Source organism: Tachysurus fulvidraco, chromosome 16, assembly GCF_022655615.1.
Source record: "Tachysurus fulvidraco isolate hzauxx_2018 chromosome 16, HZAU_PFXX_2.0, whole genome shotgun sequence".
NCBI classification, from domain to species: Eukaryota; Metazoa; Chordata; class Actinopteri; order Siluriformes; family Bagridae; genus Tachysurus; species Tachysurus fulvidraco.
In genome coordinates, this window is record NC_062533.1 from 8,892,239 (window position 1) to 8,916,281 (window position 24,043).

Sequence of the window (24,043 nt, forward strand, 5' to 3'; positions counted from 1 at the left end):
AAGTGGATCCACTTCATCTATAGATATATTTCCTTCTTCAAATTTACAGCATTTCAAATAGTATTTATATTATTTTGAATAATATAGGTTTGCAGAAAACTGGAATCGACTGCTGACACTATATGTTATTCACACATAGTTATCCAGCCATCCACTTTCGGTACCACTTATACCACATGGTGATAGGCAACAGCCTGGGTTTGGTATCAACCAATTTTGGGCTGAATCGCAACACACTCACACATTACATACAGGTGAAATATCTCGGACTGGTGGAGGAATCCAGAGTATTTGGAGGAAACCTGGGAAACATGGGGAGAACATAACTGGAACATGAGGGGAACATGAGAACATGGGGAGAACATGGGGACTGGAACATGAGGGCAACATGAGAACATGGGGAGAACATGGGGACTGGAACATGAGGGCAACATGAGAACATGAGCATAACATGAAACTCTGCACATGCTGAAATAGGAAATCAAAGCATAACAATGGTGTTAAAAGTCAAATGTGCAAAACTAACTTCTACCAAGACTGTAAATGTTAAATATTCTATTTTTCTAATACCTAAAATTAATGTTTTGCCAATAATCTACTGTACACATGGATTCTTTGGTCTAAAAGGGTTATCCATACAATCATTAAAGAATAAAACGAATAATTATAATATAAGTGTATATTCGGTTGGTAAAATAACACAAAAATATGACAATACAACGAGCGATATAATTATTTATTGAAACATAAATTTGTGTCTCAGATGTAATTTTGTTGGTCCAGGCGGAAGTGGCGTGCTGGCGGCTTTCTCCAGCCAACAGCAGAGGGAGAGAGTGAGAGAGAGCGAAATGGCGCCTCTGTATTCTAGCTGAGAGACAGTCAATGCAGAAGGAACTGACAGAACCGAGAGCAAATAATACGGTGAAGATAAAAAAAACATGGTGAACACAAGAAAAGGCACGCAGCTCCAGCCATGCAGCCCTGTCATCTCCGGGCGGACGAGGTCGTCTCTTAGGAACAACCCAAACTTGGAAGAACACAACCATGTAAGAGCCGGCTCGCTTTTCCTCACTGCCCGGCTGGTTAAGCCAGTTTGCTTATATGCTATGCTATGCTATGCTAAGCTAAGCTAAGCTAAGCTAAGCTACCAGTTTGGCCTGAAGATTGATGTCCCTCATTGATAGCCAGCTAGCTTACCTCTTTTGTTCACGAATACCGTGAACGAGTGACACAGTTTATTAAAAAACATTCTATATTTGTGAGCGACGGGACATGTTTTATTGTCGCTGGACATTTTTACCAGTTAGAAATTTTTTTTCTACCATAGCTTGCTAGCTTACTAGTTTATTGTCACTCAGTGAACCCAAGTTCTCCCTTTGTGTTGCTGTTGTTCCTGAGAGGAACTAACGTTAGCTAGCGGCGCTAGTTAGCAAGTGGAGCTTTTTTATTATTATTAGCACGGATTAAGGCACCTGACAGCACACGGATAAACAACACGTTTTGTCCGTCTGCCGTTCAGTTTGTGTTCGCTGTTATTCTGAAGTACTTATCGGAACAATTTCACACAACCAACGGTGGAAGGTGAAGCAGAGTGAAAACAGACCCCTGCTGGTTTAAAGCGGACACTGTCCTTTATTTAGGAAGTGAACTTCGGCAAGTTGAGAGGCGTTACAGGCGTTAGTGCTGCTCTGCTGTGGACTTTGAGCATGAAGCGCTCTGTTATGTTTTGGACGATGATTAGCAGTTTGAGTGGCTTCTGAGTGACCTCTGTATAAATATTGCCTTATATTAAGAAGAGTATTTGTAGCAGCCAGTGAATGTATACAAACACCCCCCCCCTCTCTCTGTGTCTTTTTTTTATTCTTGATTTTGTGCTGTTTAAGTTAAAATTGATCAATGTGGTGAAAATACCGGGTCTTGACACTTTGCATTGTTGCTATGCAATAGAGAGCACACAAGAGCGCATGCGCAGGGAAAGCTGGCAGTGCTGCATATAAACAAACAAAGCATTTACTGTGTTAATTAACTTAACATTTGTTAGACTGTTTGTTAAGGGATGGCAGGTGGAATTCCCGTGTTTTTGCGTTACGTTACTCTGCTAAAACATTTCACGTGTGATCCCCCCCCCCCCCTCAGTTTTCTTTTCTAATACTCATGCTACTGAGCTTCCCAAATTCACAGGGCTGAAATTCACCTAAATGAGACTGCAGCATTATTTTATCCTTTCTGATTGTCTTATTTGTTTTTTGTTTTTTTTATATTCGGTCTGTTTTTCTGTGAATAATGTGAGTTATTTAGCGATACTGAAGAGGAAGTTCATTGTGACTTAAGTCATGACAATACTGATATCTTTTAGAATTTGATACATTAACTGTCTCAAAAGTAGTTAGTCATGGAAGTTCACATGACAGATAATGTGAAAAAAATCAGTTTTTGTCATTTATCATATTTTTACCTTTTCAGAAGGACTCCATCAGTAATATCAGCTCTGGTAGCCCTCGCTTGTCCCCTCCGTCTAAGCGAAAACGCAGACACACGACGCCTAGCTCCAGTGACACTTCCCCAAGTCCCCAGAGCAAAGCACAGAGAGTGACATGGAGCACATCCAAACACTGTACCAGGTGAGACTTTAAACCATAAGGTATATCAAATAGGCTGCAACTCTATCAACAGTTACTGGATATAATGACCAGTGAAACCAGCAGGACTACATTGTTTAATAAGATTCTTCTAATACGCTTAATTTCTGTAGTAACAGTCTGTGCACTAGAACTTGTTTGGCGGATGATATACATTATCGTTTTATTTATCGTTCAACAAACCACACCACACTGTCGTGAGATCTTGTTCTTTAATAGCACACAGAGTTGTGTGTTTTTTTTTTTTTTGTTTTTATTCCTAACTGGTTAATTCACTAAAACCTGAATGAGTAGGAATTTAGAGTACAACAGTGATCTGTGTGCAAGGAATCACCAGAAATTTTCTTTATTTTTTGGAACATTTGCCAAAGTGAAATACTACAGTTTCACCGTTACAGTATTTCACCGTTTAAATTGCATGAACATGGTTTGTTGATGTGTTTCAGGTTATCCACTGGTGCTTTGCAAAATGGACACGGTAAGACTAATTTTTTTGTCCTGTTTTATTGCACTGTATGTGCTTTAGTTAATCAGGTGAATTCACACACAAGTCTGATTTACTGTGTTTTATTGTTTCTCATTAATATTTTGCATGTGTGATGCACAATGAATGCAGTTTTGTCAAATGCTTTGTAGGTCGAAGAACCCTGCGGGTAGATGACAGCACAGATGGGGATGATGCTCGCTTGAATGGCCATGTTGAGCTGAAGAGGAGCTGTCGCTCTAGGAAGAGCCGCTTTCAGCACCTCAACCAGAGCCTGCTGTTTGACCAACTGGTCAACAGGTAACGCTAGTTTGAGAGTCTAGTTAACTTGTAGTTTGCATCTATGGTGTGCATGTGTACATATATGTAGAGCTGTTTACAATACATTTTTTCCCCCTTTGTTTCTTTTATTTATTTATTAAGTACAATAAATAAGCTTTAAAAAAAGCTTTAAAATACATGGTTTTAAATAAGTTTAAGTATAGCTCATCAAATAATTCAGTTTGAGTGAAGAGCTTTTTTCAGATCAAAATGTAAATGTGTAACAACGAACGGCAGGCGTTCATGATTGTGGCTAAAATGAGCCTTTGTTTTATCAGTATTTCTCAGATGTCACGATTATTGATTACGTTTATTCAGTGACTCATGTGGAATCACTGAATAAGTACGGACATGTAAAAAAAACATAAAGGTGATAATAATTACAGGCCCAGTCTGTTGTTATGGTTGAGTTAGTATACTGCTTGTTTGGAAAGACAGATGGCTAGTCTCTATTGGAGATCTACTGGAGTTGGAATTGATGCATGAGCTTTTTGGACAGTAATTGGCAAAGCTTGTGCACTAGTACCAGATATCTCTAGGTAGAGAAAGATGCCTGTTATACAATTTCTTTTACTTTGTTTGTAGACCTGTTTAAATCAAACATGCTCTGTATACTGTTTGAGTTGTTTGCGTGTTTGAGTTGATCGACCATCATGACTGCTTCTTTTCCACTATGGCAGTACGGCAGAGGCGGTGCTTCAGGAAATGGACAACATCAGTAACATACGGCAGAATCGGGAAGTGGAGCGGCTCCGGATGTGGACAGACACAGAACTGGTGAGTGCTAGCACCAAGCAAGGTCCATAATTTATCTCATATTGTAAGGTTTCTTAGGGTAAAATGTGGTGGTTGCACATCTGTGACGTGGACAGTCAAGATGGTTATATTTGAGTTTGACATTTGTTGATAGGAAAACATGGACATGTATTCACGTGTGAAAAGGCGGAAATCGATGAGGAGGAATACTTTTGCAATGCAGACACACCATAAAGTCATCAGCAAATCTGAAGCTCCAGAAGAAGAAGGAAGGGAGGAAGAAGAAACTGATGGTATGCTAGCCTTTGATCTTTATTTTCTAAGTGCCATAAATGTTATTTTATCATCCCTGTACATTAAACCATCTAAATCTAACTGACCTCAAACCAAGACAAGTATCTGCTAGTGTTTCCCACTGACTAACATCATACAAATTACAAGCCTCATCCATGAAACATTCATTTGGGGGGGGGGGGGGGGGGATCTTAAAGGAGAGGGAAGAGAGAGGGAAGAGACTCTCCCAGTTTTAGGTCTTTTTTCTTTGTCTACTTTATTTTTTCTGTCCATAGTAAGTCCATATGTGTAAAGTGAAGTTTCTGGTTCATGACTGGACATTGGTATATTGCACCAAAGGTTTCAATAGTAGTACTATGTTATACTTTGAAATAATGACTGCTGCACTCCGTTAGCTATGTAAACAAGACATTGACTATTAAGAAAAAATTCTGTTGATGAAGTTTCATATGAAGCATAGATGCAGAACTCACCTTAACAGTGACCAGTTATTGCAAATTCTACAAATTCCTAATTTAACACTTTTAATGTTTAAGTATCTGTTTGAATCTTTTTCCTCATTCATTTAGTCACTGTGGCAATTTCCATGTAATATTTTGTTTCTAATATATATATATGCTTTATGTTTTTATATTTTTAACAAATGAACACTTATAAGGATCTGATATTTTGCAGAATCCCATGAGGAGGGAGATGATGATGAAAGGGAAGATGATGAAGACGATGAAGGAGATGAAGCAGAGGAAGCAGGAGAGGAGAATGATAGACCTTACAACCTCAGGCAGCGTAAAACTGTGCAGCGTTATGAGGCACCACCCATCGGTACTCATCTTTTTTTTTTCCCCCACTAAATATATTTTGGTGAATCACACTATATTGTAATAAGTTTCATTATTCCTAATCACGTGTTTCCATCTGTAGTGCCAGTGAACAGAAAACAAAGCAAGACCACGGTGTTTGATACACACAGATCCCCTGCAAGGAGAAGCCATATCAGGTGTGTGACCTCCTCATTTGTCAGCTTTCTGTACTTTATCTTGCTTTTTGCCACTCACTGTAGTGACTCTGCCATTATGATAGTAAACACATTCAGTGTTAATGAGAAGAGATATGTACAGTCTAATATAACCCTCTTTATTTCTGCATGCTAGAGTTCCTAATAATAATTTGCTTTTTAATCATGTTTACCGGTTATTATTATTTTTTTAAATCATTGGTTTACATTTTAATATAACAGTTTTTTTCCCCTTCAGAATAAAGAAGCATGCCATCCACAGCAGTGATACAACATCTTCATCGGACGAGGAACGTTTTGAACGGAGAAAAAGTAAAAGCATGACGCGTGCTCGGAACAGGTGACTTTAAACTATTTAGACCTTAACTGCTATTTTTTCCCCCTTGTAACGCCATACAAGTCTCTAACAGAATTTTTTTTTTTTTTTGTGGCAGATGTCTACCAATGAATTTGCGAGCAGAGGACCTGGCTAGTGGTGTGCTTCGTGATCGGGCAAAAGTTGGTGCTAGTTTAGCTGATGTGGACCCCATGAATCTGGATACCTCTGTGAGTATTTGTCATTTCAATACAAAGTCTTTTAACAGAGCAAACTGAGCACTTACAGTTAAAAATACTGTAGCATATTTAGTGGGAGAAAAAAAGGCCATTTTTCACTAGCTATAGTTTTTGAAACATGAATCCAGATATTTATTTCACGGCACCTCTATTAATTTTAGTTGAATACTCTTACGATAGAATGAAATAAATTCAAACAATTTACTATCATTAATGAAATAATAAATTGACAATACGTATTGTAGGATAGGATTTATGCATTTGGCTAAACTTTAGGCTGTGTGTATAAATAAGGTTTTGCTGCTGAAACTCTCCACTTTGCTTGGATTACCTTTGTTAATTACTATATCTTTGTTCATTACAACATAGGTGAAATTTGACAGTGTAGGAGGTCTTACCTCTCACATTAAGTCTCTCAAGGAGATGGTGGTCTTTCCTCTTCTCTACCCTGAAGTGTTTGAGAAGTTTAAGATCCAGCCTCCAAGGTAAGACTGAGAATGTGTTTTCATGTGTTTATACCTGTATTAAAACAGACTCCCAGATGTCCTCTGCCCACGTCAACTTGTTTTCCTTTGCTGCTCTAGGGGTTGCCTGTTCTATGGGCCTCCAGGGACAGGGAAGACTTTGGTGGCTCGGGCACTGGCTAACGAGTGCAGTCAGGGTGACAAGAAAGTTTCCTTCTTTATGCGAAAGGGAGCTGACTGCCTCAGCAAGTGGGTGGGAGAATCAGAACGACAGCTCCGCCTTCTCTTTGACCAGGTTACCCCTTTCAGCTTGTTTTGTTACTTAAAAGCAAATCTCAATCAAATATCATCAAATATCTTTGCATGTGTTGTTTGGGTGGGAGAGAGAAAACTGTATGAGCAGCAAAAAATAATGACTCCTAGACAGAAGTGTTCGTTGTTGTTTGTTATCTAGACAGAATTATTTGTGGTATCATTTTGGTAATCTTCTCTACATCTACTTGTAGGCATACCTCATGAGACCATCTATCATCTTTTTCGATGAGATTGATGGCCTTGCACCTGTTCGTTCTAGCAGACAGGATCAGATTCACAGGTAATTTTGTTAATCTAAATCACTATTTATCAGACTCTCAAGTTAGCATGTTCTGAATTTTTCCTCTTTAACATTATGCAATAATTTTAGCTCCATAGTTTCCACGTTGCTGGCTTTAATGGATGGTTTGGACAGTCGAGGGGAGATAGTGATCATTGGTGCTACAAACAGACTTGACTCTATCGACCCTGCACTCAGGAGGCCTGGTCGTTTTGACCGGGAATTTCTGTTCAACCTGCCAGATAAACAGGTGAATAAATTATTCTAGTGTAACTGCTTCATACAGCCTGGACTCAGCATGTTACTAGAGTCTCTAAAGGTCACTGTCTAAAGGTTTTATAATATTTCTACTGTATCATGTTCTGGAATCCTTTATTTTCTATTCAGACACTAACTGTGTGTTTTCATCTTTAGGCTCGAAAGCACATTTTAGAAATTCACACCAGGGACTGGAACCCAAAGCTGTCAGATTCCTTTATGGATGAGTTGGCAGAAAAATGTGTCGGTAAGATACACACTCGTTAGCCTTTTAAAGATAAATATCCCAGCTACTGTATAAGGGTTTTATCTACAGTTTTATCTTCTGGTTATTTCTTCACTTATTTAGTGTACGTGTTGGTCAATCTAACCTATGTAAAAATATATTGAATGCTTTTGAGTTAGCAGTCTGTGATGGCTTATCTCACCAGGTTACTGTGGTGCCGACATCAAAGCACTTTGCACTGAGGCTTCACTGGCAGCATTGCGGCGGCGATATCCTCAAATATACAGCAGCAGTCAGCGCTACAAACTGGACGTGGGCTCTATTGTTTTGGGGCCACAGGACTTTCGCCATGCTCTGCGCTCTATTGTTCCAGCTGCTCAGAGAGCTCTCGCGCCACCAGGCCGGGCTTTGTCCTGCACACTGCAGCCTCTGCTGGAGAGATCACTGACCCACACACTCAACTGCCTGTTCCGAGTTTTCCCCCATGCAGAGCTCCCACACAGGGAACAAACACATGGTACTGAGTGGATAACTGCATGGGACAGTGCTGTTTTACATTTTTTGAAATTGTGCTATTAAATTGAATATTGTAATCTATAATATAATTTTTTAAGCCTACAATTTACTATAATTGATTTATTATTATTATTATTGGTCAGCATTAATCATCGGTTTTGTAAACACCCCCCCACCAATATATATATATATATATATATATATATATATAATTATTTCTTATAAAGATCTGTCAGAGTGATGAAATTTTTAAATGTCTTAATGCTAGGCTCAGGTATTATTTATGTATATAAATAATAAATAAATAACTATGTAAATATCATACAGCATACAATGCCTTATTGGTACAGCAGTCTATCTCTGTCCACTGAAAATTAATTTCCTCTAACTTAAGTCCTATGCATTAGTCAGCTTCAGTAGATTAGACCGAGCGTAATTTAATTTCTGCACCGTATTTCTGCAGGGAACACATCTCTCGCTTTTTTAATGACTTCCAATTGGAAGGACTGCTTTCTGTCCATTCGTAATAACTCAAAAACTCACTTAGAGCTCTAATTAGTCAGAGCTGTTTCTCTAAACCTATTATTTCGATACATAAATGTACATTTATAGGGGGAACTTATACATAGGCCGAAGGAAACTAATGAACACGACATACATTGATTAAAAAAAAAAAAAAGTTTTACAGTATTTTTTTTCCACTTTTTTTTCTCTCAGCAGATTTGTGCTTCAGGACTTTTAATGGTGAAAATTGATCTCTAAACAGGAGCTCCAGGGGTTCTAGCATCCGAAGCATTAGAACGTATTTTCTGAACGCCTTTTGTCTTTGCACAGACTCTGACAATCAGCTGCTGGAGGACGACTCTTATAGCGAGGGCGAAGATGGAGCTGGTGCTCAGTCCATTTATGATGTTCAGCCAGGATCCCCAAAGAAATCACACTCCTCCATAGTACACAAACCTTTTCTTCATTTTACTACGTAAGATATGCCCTTAATTTAAGTGCTTGGCTAGAAATGGCTACAGCTCTGTGTTGTAACTTGAATGACTGAGAGTATACAGATTTCTTCTTTAACTGATAACCTGCTTTTTTTCAGTGCTCCTTGTATGAATAGAAAGGGGAGAACATATTTTTAAATTAAAGTAACAAATGCCTAAAAAACAAACAACTATATTCCTTAAAATTTAAAATTCAATAGGATCTTTACAAGTTTAACTAAATGTATTTTATACATTTGGTAGTAAAAAAAAGTAATTCTAAAAGTAAGTCCAAAAACACCGGCAACACACAAGTCTGTTTGTCTGATTGTTCTGATCGAAAGCATAGTTACCGGCATTATAATGATGACATTAATTTCTGAGGACATGTTTATTTAATAGAAATCTTTTATAGTTAATCTTATTCGAAAGCGCACAGTAAACACAGAGCTGCAATATTTTCTAGCTTCACAAAGAGACCAGTAATTTGTGCAGCTCTTTGTTGGCCTGCTCTTTGAGTAACAGTTTAATACAGTCACTTTGGTTTACAAGGCAGAGAGCAGATGTTCTTTCATTGTCATTTATATTAATTTGCTTTGCAGCCAGCATTTTGTTTGTTATATCCAGTTATGTAAGCAATATTTCAGTCATTAACTTACATACACTGCAATTTATTTGTTTTAATAAGATTTTCTCAGTACATATAAACCGCCTTGTCATTTTATTAAATCTGAAAATGTTCCCTTAATCTCATTCAGTTTTTTTTTAAAGAAACTGGAAGGTTTTTATGTTCTCTTCTCTAGCATGTCTTTTGCTTGCATTTTTTTTTATTTTTTTAATTTTTTGATAAAGTCTTATAAAGTCCATGAGAAACTTCTGGCGGTCAAGTGGCAGGACCCCAGCACTCTCTCTGCCACAGCCCGGGGTCGATTCCCGAGCAGGTAGCTAAGCCAGCCACTGAAGAGCTAGATCTCAGTGACGGTCCCAAGATAAAATGGGAATGTTGTGTCAAGAAGGCCATCTAGTGTAAAATTGTGCCAAATCAAACATGCAGACCAGATGATCCTCTGTGGTGACCCCAAACAGGGAGCAGTCGAAAGAACTTCCCGTCAAGCATTTTTATGCATGTAATGTAAAGAGCTTTGCATCTGATCTAAAATGTGACCAGTGCTGTACTGCTCTTTATTGGAAATATATTATCTTTCTTTTTGTCCTATGGGCTACATATTGTATTGAACTGTCTGCTCCTGCATGGATAAGAGTAATAAATAGCCACATGCGTGAGCATTTTAGCCCTTGCACACCACAGTAGTGCTGCTGTACATGAAGATAAAGCCAGGCCTGGCTTCTCTTTTTCAGCATAATGATTTCTCACTGATACGTGGATGTAGGTCATAATAAATACCTGAATATACTGGGTGTTGGAACACCAGTGCACTACTGCTTGTGTGCGCACTGTTGCATAAGAGGATGGTGGCCTTGGCTGAGAACAAATAGAAGTGATTTTTAGAAAAAACAACCTAAATAATTGCTTATAATTGCTGTCATGAAGTAAACTGTGTGTATTGTTACTTTTCTTGTGAATCAGGTCCGCCTATCAGCAGCCAACCTCATATCGACCACGGCTTTTGCTAACAGGGCCTCAGGGATCGGGTCAAAGCACACACCTGGCCCCTGCTCTGCTGTATCACCTCAACAAGTTCACTGTGCACCGCCTCGACCTGCCCACTCTCTACTCTGTCAGTGCCAAGACCCCAGAGGAGTCCTGCGCTCAGGTTAGCACACACACACACACACGCGCGCTTTCTGCTGTGTTTCAGCCAGTTTTGTTAAAATGTATCCTGCACACAGCAGATTTAGTTTGGGGCTCAAATGGGTAGATCCTGGATCATGTCTAAGATACAAATGTGTATCTTTTTATTTTTAATTTTTAATGTAAATAGGTTGGACCCATGGTTTAAAAGCTGTTATGCATCATTATTATTTTATACGAATTTTACTGTGTCTGTCAAGTTAGTCATAACTACAGTATTTTCTGCACTATAAAGCGCCTCGGATTATATGGCGCAGCCTCTATTACGGGGTCTATTTCTGTACTTAACCCATACATAAGGCACACCGTATTATAAGCCGCATGCTAAAACATACGGTCTACAAAAAAGGTAACCGAAGCAAAACAGTGAGTTTAGTTGAACTTTATTCTACTATTTAACAACACGCACATTATTTTTTAATCAATCTTCTCCCACAAATCCATCAAAGTCCTCATCTACTGTGTCTCTTAACTTGACACCGTTCATTTCCTTGCTTCCTCCACTTCCGAACCATAGATTCATTGATGTTGAATTCTTTCAGCTGCTCTATTTCCATTTACAACCGTGTAACTGATAGCCTGTAGTTTGAATTGTGCCTCGTAAGCAAGTCTCTTCACTGGTGCCATTTTCGGGGACCTTAGACAAACCAAAGTTGTCTTCTTCTGATTTTTATAAGCGGATGGCAAAGAAGGAAGAAACAAACGCACGCTCGCTCACTCACTCATGCCCGTTCCCCCAACCTGTGCTTTTGATTTGAAGATTACATTTTATGCAAATTCAAACCATGGATTCGTGTTTGCTGTCATAAAAATGGCATTGTGTATTTACTGTCCATTACCGTTTGATGGAATCTATTAGAGATTCCTAATACCACTGTGTGACAAAAAGGAGTCTGGAGACAAGACTGGATCTTTATTTATTGAGCACTCCGAGTAGATCAATACAGCCTTGTAGTCAGTCAAGAGGCTGTGTAGAGGGGAGGAGGGAGGGTGAATGTCTACATTAAGGACACACACAAACACAGAGTGACTTTTTTTAAATAAACATAACTGCTTTAAATTGTAACTTATGATAGAATTACATTCCTATCGAGAATCTGAGTCATTTTGACTAATATACATAGTTGGTGTGATGGGATATGGTACAACTGTGTGATTTAGTATTGTGAAACTACAGTAGTTTTATTACAATAATAAATACACGACATTTGCTTGCCTTGTTCATTGAAAACACTACACTGCAGGAGAGGGAACTGCACTGAAGGAAAGAAGGTTTTGATATGTGCACATGTTTTTAGATTTTACCGATACAGTGACATCTACACAACTCATTAATTTATGGCTCAGGTAGAAGTTCCAGTGTAACATGATGTTGAAATAACGCATGGGGAGCTAATCAAGTGACTTAATAGAGGCGTAGAGAAATGAACTGCATGATAAAAAGAAACGTTTCAAATGTAGAATTTTGTGTTTGTGTAGTCAACAAAGAGTCCGCAAGATACGAGCCGTATCTCGAGGTGTATTGGATGAGCTGTACTTTTCTGTTCCCACATACACACTGTATTAAATCAGTTAAATCATTACTCTGTTAGTACTGAAGATATAAACCAAAAGTTATGAAAAGCTGAACAACCCTAGCAGGACTTTGGAGGTTTTCGGTTGTGTTTTTTCGTTACTGAAAATGTGTGTGTCTTTGGTTCTAGGTGTTTCGGGAAGCACAGCGGAGCTTGCCAAGTGTGATCTACATGCCACATGTCAGTGATTGGTGGGAAGCCATAAGTGACACGGTGAAAAGTACCTTCCTCACACTGCTGCAAGATGTTCCCTCCTTCAACCCACTCCTCATCCTTGCAACGGCTGAGATCAGCTACCAGCAGCTCCCTGAAGAGGTGAGGACGCCTTATTTTTCTTTTTGAACCTGCCTCGTTGCTCCTCTTTCTGGACGATACTTTTCTGTGTACTGTTTTGCCATCGTTATTAGATCATTTTACGTATAGACGTTTTTGAGGGTAAAACGTATTGTACACTGAGCTCTGGACACTCTGTTCTAATCGTTGGTGTGGTTTTCTTTTAAGATGGTTTTATTTAACACACTAAAAAAATGACCATGCTTTTTTTTTTTTTTTTAATACTTGAGAGAACATTCGTTTATGGTGTTATGTGCTTATGTGCTTTTTTTTTAATGAATTCATTAAGTATGAGTCTTGAATCTTAAAGTGTTGCTATCACAGAGCCCCTGAGTGATTTTGATGCAGTACTGTTACCACGTGCTCCATCACTTTCAGTCCCTTTATTCCGCTGCACGACTCTGGTGGCTGGTGCACTTTGAACAGAGCAGTAAAAAATAAAACAGCTAAACAGTCTAAAGTAGTTTAGCTGTTTTAGACTAAAGTAGTTTAGTCTAAAACAGCTAAACTACTTTAGACTGTTTGTGACACTGCCAAACTTTGTGCTTCTTCACTGCTGAAGTATGATATTAAGTATGATAAACGTGGACTACTTTTGATCCAACTGCTTTATCATTTTAATAGCAGTTGAATCAGCCTTTTCAGATATTTGATGAATGCTCTCTTCGAGTTACGTAGAAACAGAAGCTGTGCTAATGAAACAAAGGCAGGTGGATTTATTTTCTGTTGATTAAATAGAAGAACAGGGAGTTGCAGTTTGGTTGATCTATAATACTTCCAGTTAGGCGAATGAAAGTGTGAATTTTACTCATCCCAGCTAATATCCACTCCCTCAACACCCCCCAAAATTAACCCAATTTACCCAACCCTACAGTACAGGGGTTCTTGTACAACTAAAGGCTGATATTCAGTTGGAAATGTTTTGGAAATGGAAATGTTTTGGAAATGGAAATGTTCAACCAAAAGATTTTAATGAACTAAGCTCTGTGTTTTGTAAAACTTTCCCCCAGGTAGACCTGTCGTCGTCCTCGCGCCCATTCCCCTCGTGCCTCACACGTCTGCCCAGAGAGCGTTCTCTTTAAGTTAATAGTTCTCGTTCCTCTTCCTCACACACTGACACACTTTCTTGACACTATATCCTATCTTACTTTTTGATTTTCCCCATTGCCTTGGTTTTAGTCTGTTTTTCTTTTCTTGTATCCGTCATTTCTATTGTACCATCAAAGACCACGAGCAATTCAGACAACTCACCGGTTTGAAGGAAACAGAGGAGAGAGATACATGGTGAACTTTCTAACAGTAAAAAAGTAGCCTCCCTGATTATGTCAGTGGGGAGCTGCTGTGGCAGAGACATGATTTGTACCTCACAGAGAGCCTTTAAGGTCCCTGTGAAGTCCATACTGCAAGCCCAGGTGACCTAGAGAGTGTTGCTGTGGATTGTGATTGCATTGATCAAGGTTTGTTAAAGGAAGCAATGCTCAACAGGAGGGGACAATAATGCTACTAGAGAACCCACTGCTAATTTTATTGACAGAAACTGCTTGTTTATTCAAGCCGCATTCATTAAAGTCTGCTTTTCTCCCCAGAGGAGACAATGTTTTTATGAGATAGTAGATTATCTAGTAGTCGCCCAGTAACACTGGACTCCGTGTTAACACTGGATTCAGTGATTTAATCAGACTACCACTTTGTCACCATCAGAAGTCTAATGGAATAGATGTTTTTTTAAACATATCACAGAAATTCACAGCCTCTGATTATAAATTTTAGTTGATAAGTTTACCATTTGCGCTGAAGCCTACGTTATTGTAACCTAATATCTGTACTGACAGCATTTTACTTATAGGTTAATACATTTTATTCGGAGTCTGTGATTTTCCTTAAATAAGCTTTATTCATTTTTATTTGTATAATGCTTCTGCAATCGATATCAAATTGGATGTAGGTGTAAGCAAATTTGTTTGCAGCTCTAGATCAATGATTAAAAAAAAGTCAAAATGTTTGACAAGAATGAGAAATCTTCTGAATAACGCAGAAAAATAAAACCTTTTATTCACCGTTTGTACATTTAGGTTTACTAACAAAGTATCGAGAAAACCGGTGGCAGAAAAAGGTTTAAACTTTAAATAGTTTTTCATAGAAATGTTTATACTGCCTTACTGTCTAAAGCTTAACTTTTATCACCTAAGTCTCAACAGGAAAAAAAAAAAATATTACGACTGCTGTCTGTTTAATGCCTCTTTCGTGAGCACTGCAGTGGCAGTGAACTTTCTAGTGCTGAAGTTTGATCGTTTAAATTAAGTCAGTCCATGCTTGTTAAAGCGCTTTCAGAGAATCTTCAATGGATCTTTAGACTGACTTGCTGTGGTGTGAAAGCCCTATCTTAATCTGGGTGAGGCTGCACCCCCTCACATACACTTCAGCATGGCATAACTTCCACTCAGAAGCAGGAGGGCTGGTGGGTTGGAGATGTTTTGAGACTGTGACGGTCTGTTGTAGGTATTGCATCAGTAGGGAATCATAACAGCTGTTGGAGCTTTTAAAGGGGGTGGTGAGCTTTTAGATTTCTAAGAGATCTATTAGTTCATGGAGCACAAAGATTGCCACGGTTTTAGTTTGCAGGGTCACTTGGCTTCTGGCATAAACAGCATGACAGCTGTCCTCTCTGCAGTGATACACCTCAGGGGTGAGTACTCATTCTGCCTTAGACAGAAATAATAAAAACCTCTGCTCTGTTAGCTCTTCCTGTTTCCTGTGTTGGAGTGAAGAACTAAGTGCCAGTCATGTGCCTTATGTCTACATCTGTAATGAAAGTAGGTAGCAACAATGCAACTAGGGTACAGACTCAGTGAACACTTTATTAGGAACACTACAGCACTGGCTGGAACCTCCATTTGATCTCATAACAGCCTCAAATCTTCATGCCATGGACTCAACACGATGTTGGAAAATCTCCTGATATTCCAGTCCATGGTGAGATGACTGGTTCACACAAGTTTTTACCACATCACAAACGTGTTCTGGTGGATTTATGAAAACAGTTTAAGATGTCTTTTGCTTTGTTACATTATCATCCTGGATTAGTCATTCCTCCTCTTCTTCCTCTTTCGGCTTTTCCCTTCAGGGGTCGCCACAGCGAATCATCTCTCTCCACCTATCCCTACCTTCTGCATCCTCAACACTTGCACCCACTAGCTTCATATCCTCATTAATTACATCCATATAACTCCTCTTTGGCCTTCCTCTTTGCCTCCTGCCTGGCAGCTTTATGTCCAACATTCTCCTACCAATATACTCACTCTCCCTCCTCTGAACATGTCCAAACCATCTTAATCTGGCCTCCCTAACTTTGTCTCCCAAACGTCCAACATGAGCTGTTCCTCTGATGTTCCCGTTCCTAATCCTATCCAATCTTGTCACTCCCAAAGAGAACCTCAACATCTTCAGCTCGGCTACCTCTAGCTCTGACTCCTGTCTCTTCTTCAGTGACACTGTTAAATTGTGGCCAAGAATGGAGGCACGTACTGTAGTCAGCAACAATACTTAAACAGGCTATTGCATTCATGTCTACATTTACAACATTTGGCAGATGCTCTTATCCAGAACGACTTACATGCATCTCATATATAAAAGTTAGCAGTTGAGTCTTGCTCAAGGGCCCAGCAGTGGTTCCTGTCAGTAGTCCAGCATCCTAACCACTGAGCTACTACTCCCCAATCTACCCCCTGACTACCTCTCGCACATGTATTGATTGATTGGTATTAACAAGCCCAAAGTATACCAAGAAAACCTTGTCCACACTATTACACCACCTCCACCGGCCTGTCTCCTTGTACCAGTCAGGCCTTTCTCTGTTTAACTCTTTCTTCAACAAGGTGTTTCCGTCAGCAGAAGTGCAGAAATATATTTTGCATGAACATGTCAGGAGATGAGCAGTTATAAAAATACACAAATTAGCTCGCCTGGAACCAACAATCATGCCACGGTCCACATCACTGGGATTTTGCTGCTGGCCCAAATCTGCTGCCATATGTTTGGCTGATTAGATGAATGAGTAGGTGTTCCTAATAAAGTGCTTTGTGTGTGAGAGTGAAAGTGTCTCAGACGGAGCATAATTGTTTCCAAAAGTGTTGCACAAATGCAGAAAACCCCCTTTATTCCTTTGTTTTTATTAGGATAAGTAGACTTATTGCAGTATCTCGCCTGTTTTGCTATTGGCAAATTTTAGTTCATTAAGTGTTTCTTTAAGTTTTAATCCCTTTAGTACTTGTGAAGTCTGAAATTTGCAACTGATTCTGCTGGTTGTTTCTCTGACTGTGTTTGCCTTTCAGCAGACGCAGGCATGTTATTTATTTATTATTATTATTTTACTTCATTACTTTTAGGATTTTTTTTGTTGCTGATTTGGTCTTTTGGTCAATTCCCACTCATCAGTCATCTCTCGCTTATCAGACAACATCTACCAACCAGATATGTTTTTCCTAGACTGGTCTGTTCTGTAAGTTTATTGTACTGTGTTTTTGGTTAGTAAGTGTCTGTAGCGAGAGAGATTTATCTGCTGTATAGAAGTCTTTCATGCAGAGTTTACGCTATTAAGGGGAATAAAAAGTGAGACAAACCTACCACGAGTGCAAAAGATAAAGTCAACCTATCTAAATAATTTCAATATTTTGTGGGGTTGAAAGTACAGAAAACAAATATGTACGAAGAAAGATGTCTAGTTATTTTTTCTGAAGGACAAAATTTATAGTGTTCTTGTTTGTAAAGGTGTTGGCAAAAAATGCCTGGCCTGTTCTCACACACACACAGTTCCTACTTTGTGACGAAACAAAAGATGTCCACTCCAATTCACTGAAACAAGTGTAGCGAGTGGGGCTTGGGCTAGAGACTGAGAATACGCCTGACTTGGAGAGACAAAATATATTTCATGAAGCCTCTCATTTATAGTTGCCTGGTCTTACCTGATAGTTAAGACAGCAAGCACTGTTGGTTAGCAGGCTGAGTGAAATAAATATATTTTAGCAATAAATTCCAAAATGGGAATGCAGTCAACTGGCTGTAATGTTGAGCTCATGGAAATTGAAGGTTTTCTGAAAAACCATTCACAGCTCTTCTTTGGCACTGGCACACATGCCTGTCTGTCAAGCCAGACCTGAAGCATCATCTTTTTTATCATTGTCTGGTACACGTGTCTCTCCACTAAATCTGCCAAATGGATAGATATTTCTAAAAAGATTCTAGTGATGATCTTTTCTGTGTTCCCGTATCTGCAGGGGTTGACTTAATGCAGTACAGAACATGCCGCATCAGCAGACGCCATATATAGTTTTGGGGCATGGGGCAAATGAGTTTATTTTACATGGGAATGTAAAAAAGAACAATGCCAGTCATGCTGTGGGGATAATGGAGTATCAGTCTCTGTAGTGAAACGCTGTTGTGATGGTGATGAAATTTCAGGGAATGGGGCTTAGCAATACAAAAGATGATATGAGCGTTGCACTTCATTTTCCTTTCTAGGTTTTCTGTGTTTTAAAGGCAGGGTCTCCGATTTTTGAAAGCCAATGTTGACATATAAAATCACCAAAACAAACACACCCCTAACCCAAATGGTATTGATACCATTTGTATTGATTTGTACCCGTGTATTGATAGCTCCGCCCAAACATACATACGCAACCCAGGCAACTAATGGAAAGAAATGTGTCTTTATCATAGCTGAAGGGAAGAGCAATACGATTGCAGATAAACAAACAAGCAAAAATGACACACAAGCATAATCATGCCAAGGACAGCATATATTAGTTCTGTGTAACAAAGCAAAACCAACGTTACTCACCTATCGAGAAGGAAAAAAGAAGGAAAAACTCTCCACCACATATTGACAAGCCCCGCCCCTTTCTGCTAATTGGTTACATGTTGGTTTTGAATTTTGTTTTGGATTTTTTTTTATTATTCGGCCCAACTCAGTTTTCTGAAGCATTTCTTAAAAATCGGAGACCCTGCCTTTAACTGTCCAACTGATTGTATACTTCTTTTGCCTCCCTACCTGACCGTGTAGCATTATATATTTTTTATTGTATTTTTTAACAATTATTATTGTTTCTATAGTAACAGCTCATGCACAAGGAGTTAAATAGTCCACATTTATAATTCTAATAATGAGCAGTTTATATGATGATCCTATGTGGAAAAGTGTTTGTTTAGAAACGCTACACTTTATTAACTTAAATGAACTTATATTAACTTTGAGAGAGTAACGAAAAGGCTGGGAGAGAACGACTGGTTTATCGTTGCTATAACAGTAATACTATAAACAGAAACTAACTTGTCATTCACTAATCAATTAAAATTTGTAATCATTGGCAACTCACTGTGGTAGAACTCATAATAGGCCATTCCATTGTTACCATTATTCCTTATATAAATATTTTGAAATCATCAACTTTACACTGTTTATTTTTTTTATCATCATTGCAATGGTACTTTGTTGGCAATTAAAATTAATTGAATGTATGTCAGATATCATGACCAGCCAGGTGAAAATTACTGCCTCCGTACAAGCCTGAGCGCTGTCTGTATCCGATAGCAGCCGAGTCTCAGGAGAAATGCCTTGGTCTCTGCCAGATGTGAGCATGTGGTATTTAGGATTTATGTGATATTTAGAGTTCATTACACCCAGATTATTACCACTAGCCAACAGTATTCACCCTAGATACTCTCTAGAAGGGACAGTCAGGACACCAGTGAAGCAGCCCTCTTTCTCACATGGGCAGCCAAGGACAGATCTGTACAGTGGACTTTATTGACTGAATTAATACCATGTAACCAGCAATAACTGTGAAATGGGACTCGAGTCATAAAAGAAATGTTTCCTTCATGACCAAGCAGAATCTACCAGCGTCTGTGTGTCATTTTTACTGTCCCTTGCCCTTTACTTTTATAGGTGTTTTTGCTGATCTTTGCATTTTCTCATTCTCCAGGCCCATCCTTCCTTTTTTTTTTTTTTTTAGCTTATTGTACGTAAATCCTCTTTGTCACTGTTCTGCATTAAGACTCATAAACTCTCAGATTTCACAATGATACTTCGTTGAAAGCAAAACATCCAAGCATCAACCTCAATCACAGCGAAGTCGGGAAAATGTACAGTACATTAATGTCGTTCTCAGTCATGCAGCACTTTATGCAGGTCGATATATCGTGTATAAATGATATCCTTTTCACTGCTCTACTATATATGTAAGGCTTTGACTGTAAATGTATGAAAACGATTCTGTATTTACTTCTCAGTGTTATTAACATTATTATTGATACAACTATTTTTGTCACTTTTGTAATTATCTCTTTATATAATATGTTGATGTTGCCACGAATATAGCCACTGCTGCTGAAATGGAATGAATGCACTATACATTTTACCCATCATTAGTATTTGCTACCACAAAATTAACAGAAAGTACCGAATGCACATGTGATTGAAAACAAAAGGGGGGATTTCAGACTTTGGCACAATACCGTATACGGCCCAAAATGAGAGAACTTCTAAGCACCAGCTACTCCGATACAAGCCTTAAAGTCAAATCACACTTGTTTAAAGGATTTTATACACATGTGACACAGCACACGTCCACTTGAGTTTTGCTATCGAACAGTCTCCAGAAATACAGCAGGTTTACAGAAAATCCTTTTTTTCCTATGAGCTGAGCAGAATGCTGCTTTTCACTAATGGAGAGAGAGGAAATGACACTTCAACTACAAGGAAAATTATGGTGCAAAATTATGTGTATTATAAAAGGGAAAATATGATTGTGCAGGTGTTTTAAAGTTTCTTTAGATTGTTGTTGTTTTTCCTTCATCTTATATCCAGTGCATTTTATGATTCTCCAAAGCTTTCTTCATCCATTTTCAGACAGAGGCAGAACTGTCTTGTCTGCATATTACATTCATGAATGCAGACGTTTGACTATTTCTTTTTGAGTGATGTCAGTTTTACTGGTGTGGTGACAAGTGTAAAGAGGATATTTTACTCATGTTTCTGATTTTACTTATTGCTACATATCCAGCCTGCATGCTGGGATCCAACAAGCTTAGTGCACTTCTTAACTCTGTCCTTAAGGTGGCAACATTTCAATTTCCAACCTAAATTATTGTTTAATTTTTGTTCGGTTGTTATTAATCATTCGTGCATCTCATGAAAACCTTGGGGAAAGTGTTCAGTAATCAGAATGACTGCTTTTACTGATTAGGCATTGTATAGTTGTATAAAACCACCTGAGAACAGCTGTATTAAAAGATTGGGTTTGTGTGTGTAGGTAAAATGTATCTTCAATCGCTCCTATGGTGAGGTGGTGTGTTTAACTTCACCTGGGGAGGAGGACCGCAGAAAGTTCTTCACTGGGCTCATATTGGTGCAAGCAGCCAGGCCACCACTCTGCCAGAGGAAAAAAGGTACGGCACTGGCGTATGCGTATCTAAGCATATACATGTTTACAGATTTCTTTAAAGGTGCCCTTCCACACAAAACCGTTTTTACTTGTATTTTTTGATATGTGTTAGGTCCATATGTGTTTGTGTTGTGTCGGGAATGTGAAAATGAACTGCTACCTCAGCTGTCAGTTCTAGCCACTGAAAAGAAATAAGCGGAGAAATCAGGTCAATTAGAAAACCTTAGCTACAAATTGGCTGATTGCATTTATGACCAGGTTGATTGCAATATAAAAGGATTTCTCATCACACACATGCACACACACACATGCGCACACACACACACACACACACACACACACTGCCCCTCCAGCTGGGACTCTAGTGACTGGAACTGGTGAGGAACACCGAGGTGTTTGTGTGAGAGAAGAGCGTTGAATGTGGGAATGTTCTGTAGTTAATGTTATGAATTTAGGCAGGCTTTCGACCCAAAATAATGTCAGTTTTACTACTTCATTGTTTTGTTCATTATTATTCACACCTTATTATAAGTAAAAAGAGTCGCTTATTAAATTCACACTTCACAACTAACACCTGGACCACAACATTGGGTATGTGTTTATTCAAGGTGAGATGCCGAAGTAAACTTCTGGGCTCTGTGCGCTGCATTCAGGAAAAAAGTATACAGACAACGTGGAAAAGTGAAACAAAAACACAAATAAAACCAGTCAATTCTGAAAGCTTGACTGCATGTGTAGCAGCTTAACAAGAAGTTGAGTATTAAAATTAAAATAAAGTATGGGCTATGATTTCTATTAAACAAAAAAAAATCATAGCCCACTACCCAGTCTCTAGATCAATACATTTATTTGTGTAAGATGAACCAGCACAAAAGTCATGTTTTAACAGTGTGGGAAAGAAATAAGCCCCTGTCCTCAACTCATATTCAAGTTCAAACTCCAAAAGTTTTGTAAAATACACTAATAAGTGAACCTTATATTTGCTTTATATATTCCAAAGAGATCTAAAGTTTGCAGGAACAGGAAGAGCGGTGAAAGATTCCCTAAAGACTTTTATCTTGTTTTGGGAGTACCTTTGGCTTCCAGACAAGTTAAGATGTTCACTTTCAGGGAGTGGTGGATCAAAACCTTACAGCGTACCTCCATGTATTTTTACACCAGCACTAATACGTAAACGTGGTTGATTGGACACACACTCAAACATTCAGCAAGCTCTTTTACTATAATTTGTATAATGAAAAATGTGGGCTTTACAATGGTAATGTAAGCATGAAGACTCACTGATGTAAAACCCCTACTTCAATTAGCCCCCATTTAGCTAAGCTTAGAGAGACACTGCAGCTTTAGTAATAATTTCACATACAGTCAGCATGGCTTGCTATCTAGATTCTCAACACAAATCACAGACTAGTGAGCAGGCTTCAGAGAACTTGCGATGCTCAAGGCCTCCTGCTAGCGGTTTCCTCTGGCTACAAGAAGATTCCCAAGTTGAGAATCAGCAGTTTTTCCTTTAACTTATGTCCCTGTCTCTGTGCAAAGTCATCTAATTTCGGAATTCAAAGCTTGAAATCAGTTTCCATCCACACCTATAGGGATACTGGTTTGGTTTTAGCTATTACAATCACAATGTTCTCAGTTTTTGCTATAGTTTCCCCTAGAAATACAGTGTGATTAGCACAACTATTCTACCTGCTTTCGTGAAGTTTCTATCCTCTGGCAAAATACGTACTGGAGATGCTGAGTATCTAAAATTCTGAGATTTGCAGTTTGTTGCATCAGCAGTTAGTGGTCTTAGGTGATATGCTGGAAATATTGTACATTACTGATACGACCTACTGTACTGATAATAAAGTGCGAAAATACGTACTATAAGAAATATGTCGGCCTCTGATAAGTGAAATGAACAGAATCAGATTATATCATATCCTGGTTAGCATCATGGAAATTCTAACTATGAAGATTTCAGTACTTTTTGTGCAATTCGGTAATTACAATTCAGATCAGACAAGTGAGTTCAGATCTAGTCACAAAGATGTAGAGTTTCCTAGCATCTAGTATTCGGATACATTTAGGATTCAAACACCTGATTTTTCTGAATGCATTTGTGTTTGCTTTCAGAGTGTGATCTCGAGGTGCTGCCTCTGGCGGAAGACCCTGGCCCTCGGCAGCTCTCTCCGGAGGAGCAGAAGCGGCTTGAGGAGCAGGAGGAGAACACCCTGCGCGAGCTCCGCCTCTTTCTCAGGGACGTCACCAGGCGGCTGGCCACTGACAAGCGCTTCCACATCTTTAGCAAGCCTGTAGATATCGAAGAGGTGAGCTTTGTGAAGCTGCTCAGCTAAGATGCTACATATACTGTAGTTTTTCATTGTCTAAGCATTTACTCTTGTAGTGTTTATTGAAAATCTAGCACGATATCCAGGATTTCACTGGCAGGCACCTTAAAGCCTCCCTTTTATTTTTCTGTGCACTTTTCTAGGTATCAGATTATCTTGAGGTCATCAGAGAGCCTATGGACTTGTCCACTATCATGACAAAGATTGACACGTACAAGTACACAATCGCAAAAGACTTTCTGAAGGACGTTGACCTCATTTGCAGTAATGCGTTGGAGTACAATCCAGACAAAGATCCAGGAGGTAAGGGTAAAAAGTGGATATGTAGTGAAGTACCAAAAAAAAAAAAATACATTTTAGGGACAAATGAATGGAATTAACTATTTATGAAGTGATTTAATTTTAAACATAAATATTTAAAAAAAAAGTAACGAGTGGAGCTACAGCAA

At 38.8% G+C, this 24,043-nt stretch overlaps 1 protein-coding gene across 5 annotated transcripts in view; it reads left to right on the forward strand.

The window, feature by feature from the left end:
- The first annotated feature begins 791 nt into the window (after positions 1–791).
- The window catches only part of atad2b (ATPase family AAA domain containing 2B), a 57,577-nt gene continuing 34,325 nt past the window's right edge, over positions 792–24,043 (forward strand). For 3 of the 5 annotated variants that reach the window (XM_027149137.2, XM_027149135.2, XM_047801871.1), the window contains exons 1-22: positions 792–1,046; positions 2,464–2,621; positions 3,086–3,117; positions 3,276–3,423; positions 4,125–4,221; positions 4,355–4,493; positions 5,170–5,316; positions 5,416–5,491; positions 5,748–5,849; positions 5,944–6,055; positions 6,434–6,549; positions 6,649–6,823; positions 7,035–7,123; positions 7,214–7,373; positions 7,538–7,628; positions 7,813–8,124; positions 8,958–9,102; positions 10,689–10,875; positions 12,617–12,802; positions 21,130–21,265; positions 23,380–23,573; positions 23,738–23,897. In XM_027149137.2, coding sequence (XP_027004938.2) covers positions 939–1,046; positions 2,464–2,621; positions 3,086–3,117; positions 3,276–3,423; positions 4,125–4,221; positions 4,355–4,493; positions 5,170–5,316; positions 5,416–5,491; positions 5,748–5,849; positions 5,944–6,055; positions 6,434–6,549; positions 6,649–6,823; positions 7,035–7,123; positions 7,214–7,373; positions 7,538–7,628; positions 7,813–8,124; positions 8,958–9,102; positions 10,689–10,875; positions 12,617–12,802; positions 21,130–21,265; positions 23,380–23,573; positions 23,738–23,897 — 3,070 coding nt within the window. In that variant the 5' untranslated portion in view covers positions 792–938. The remainder of the gene's footprint in view (positions 1,047–2,463; positions 2,622–3,085; positions 3,118–3,275; positions 3,424–4,124; positions 4,222–4,354; positions 4,494–5,169; positions 5,317–5,415; positions 5,492–5,747; positions 5,850–5,943; positions 6,056–6,433; positions 6,550–6,648; positions 6,824–7,034; positions 7,124–7,213; positions 7,374–7,537; positions 7,629–7,812; positions 8,125–8,957; positions 9,103–10,688; positions 10,876–12,616; positions 12,803–21,129; positions 21,266–23,379; positions 23,574–23,737; positions 23,898–24,043) is intronic. The other 2 variants (XM_027149136.2, XM_027149138.2) reach the window with 2 other exon arrangements.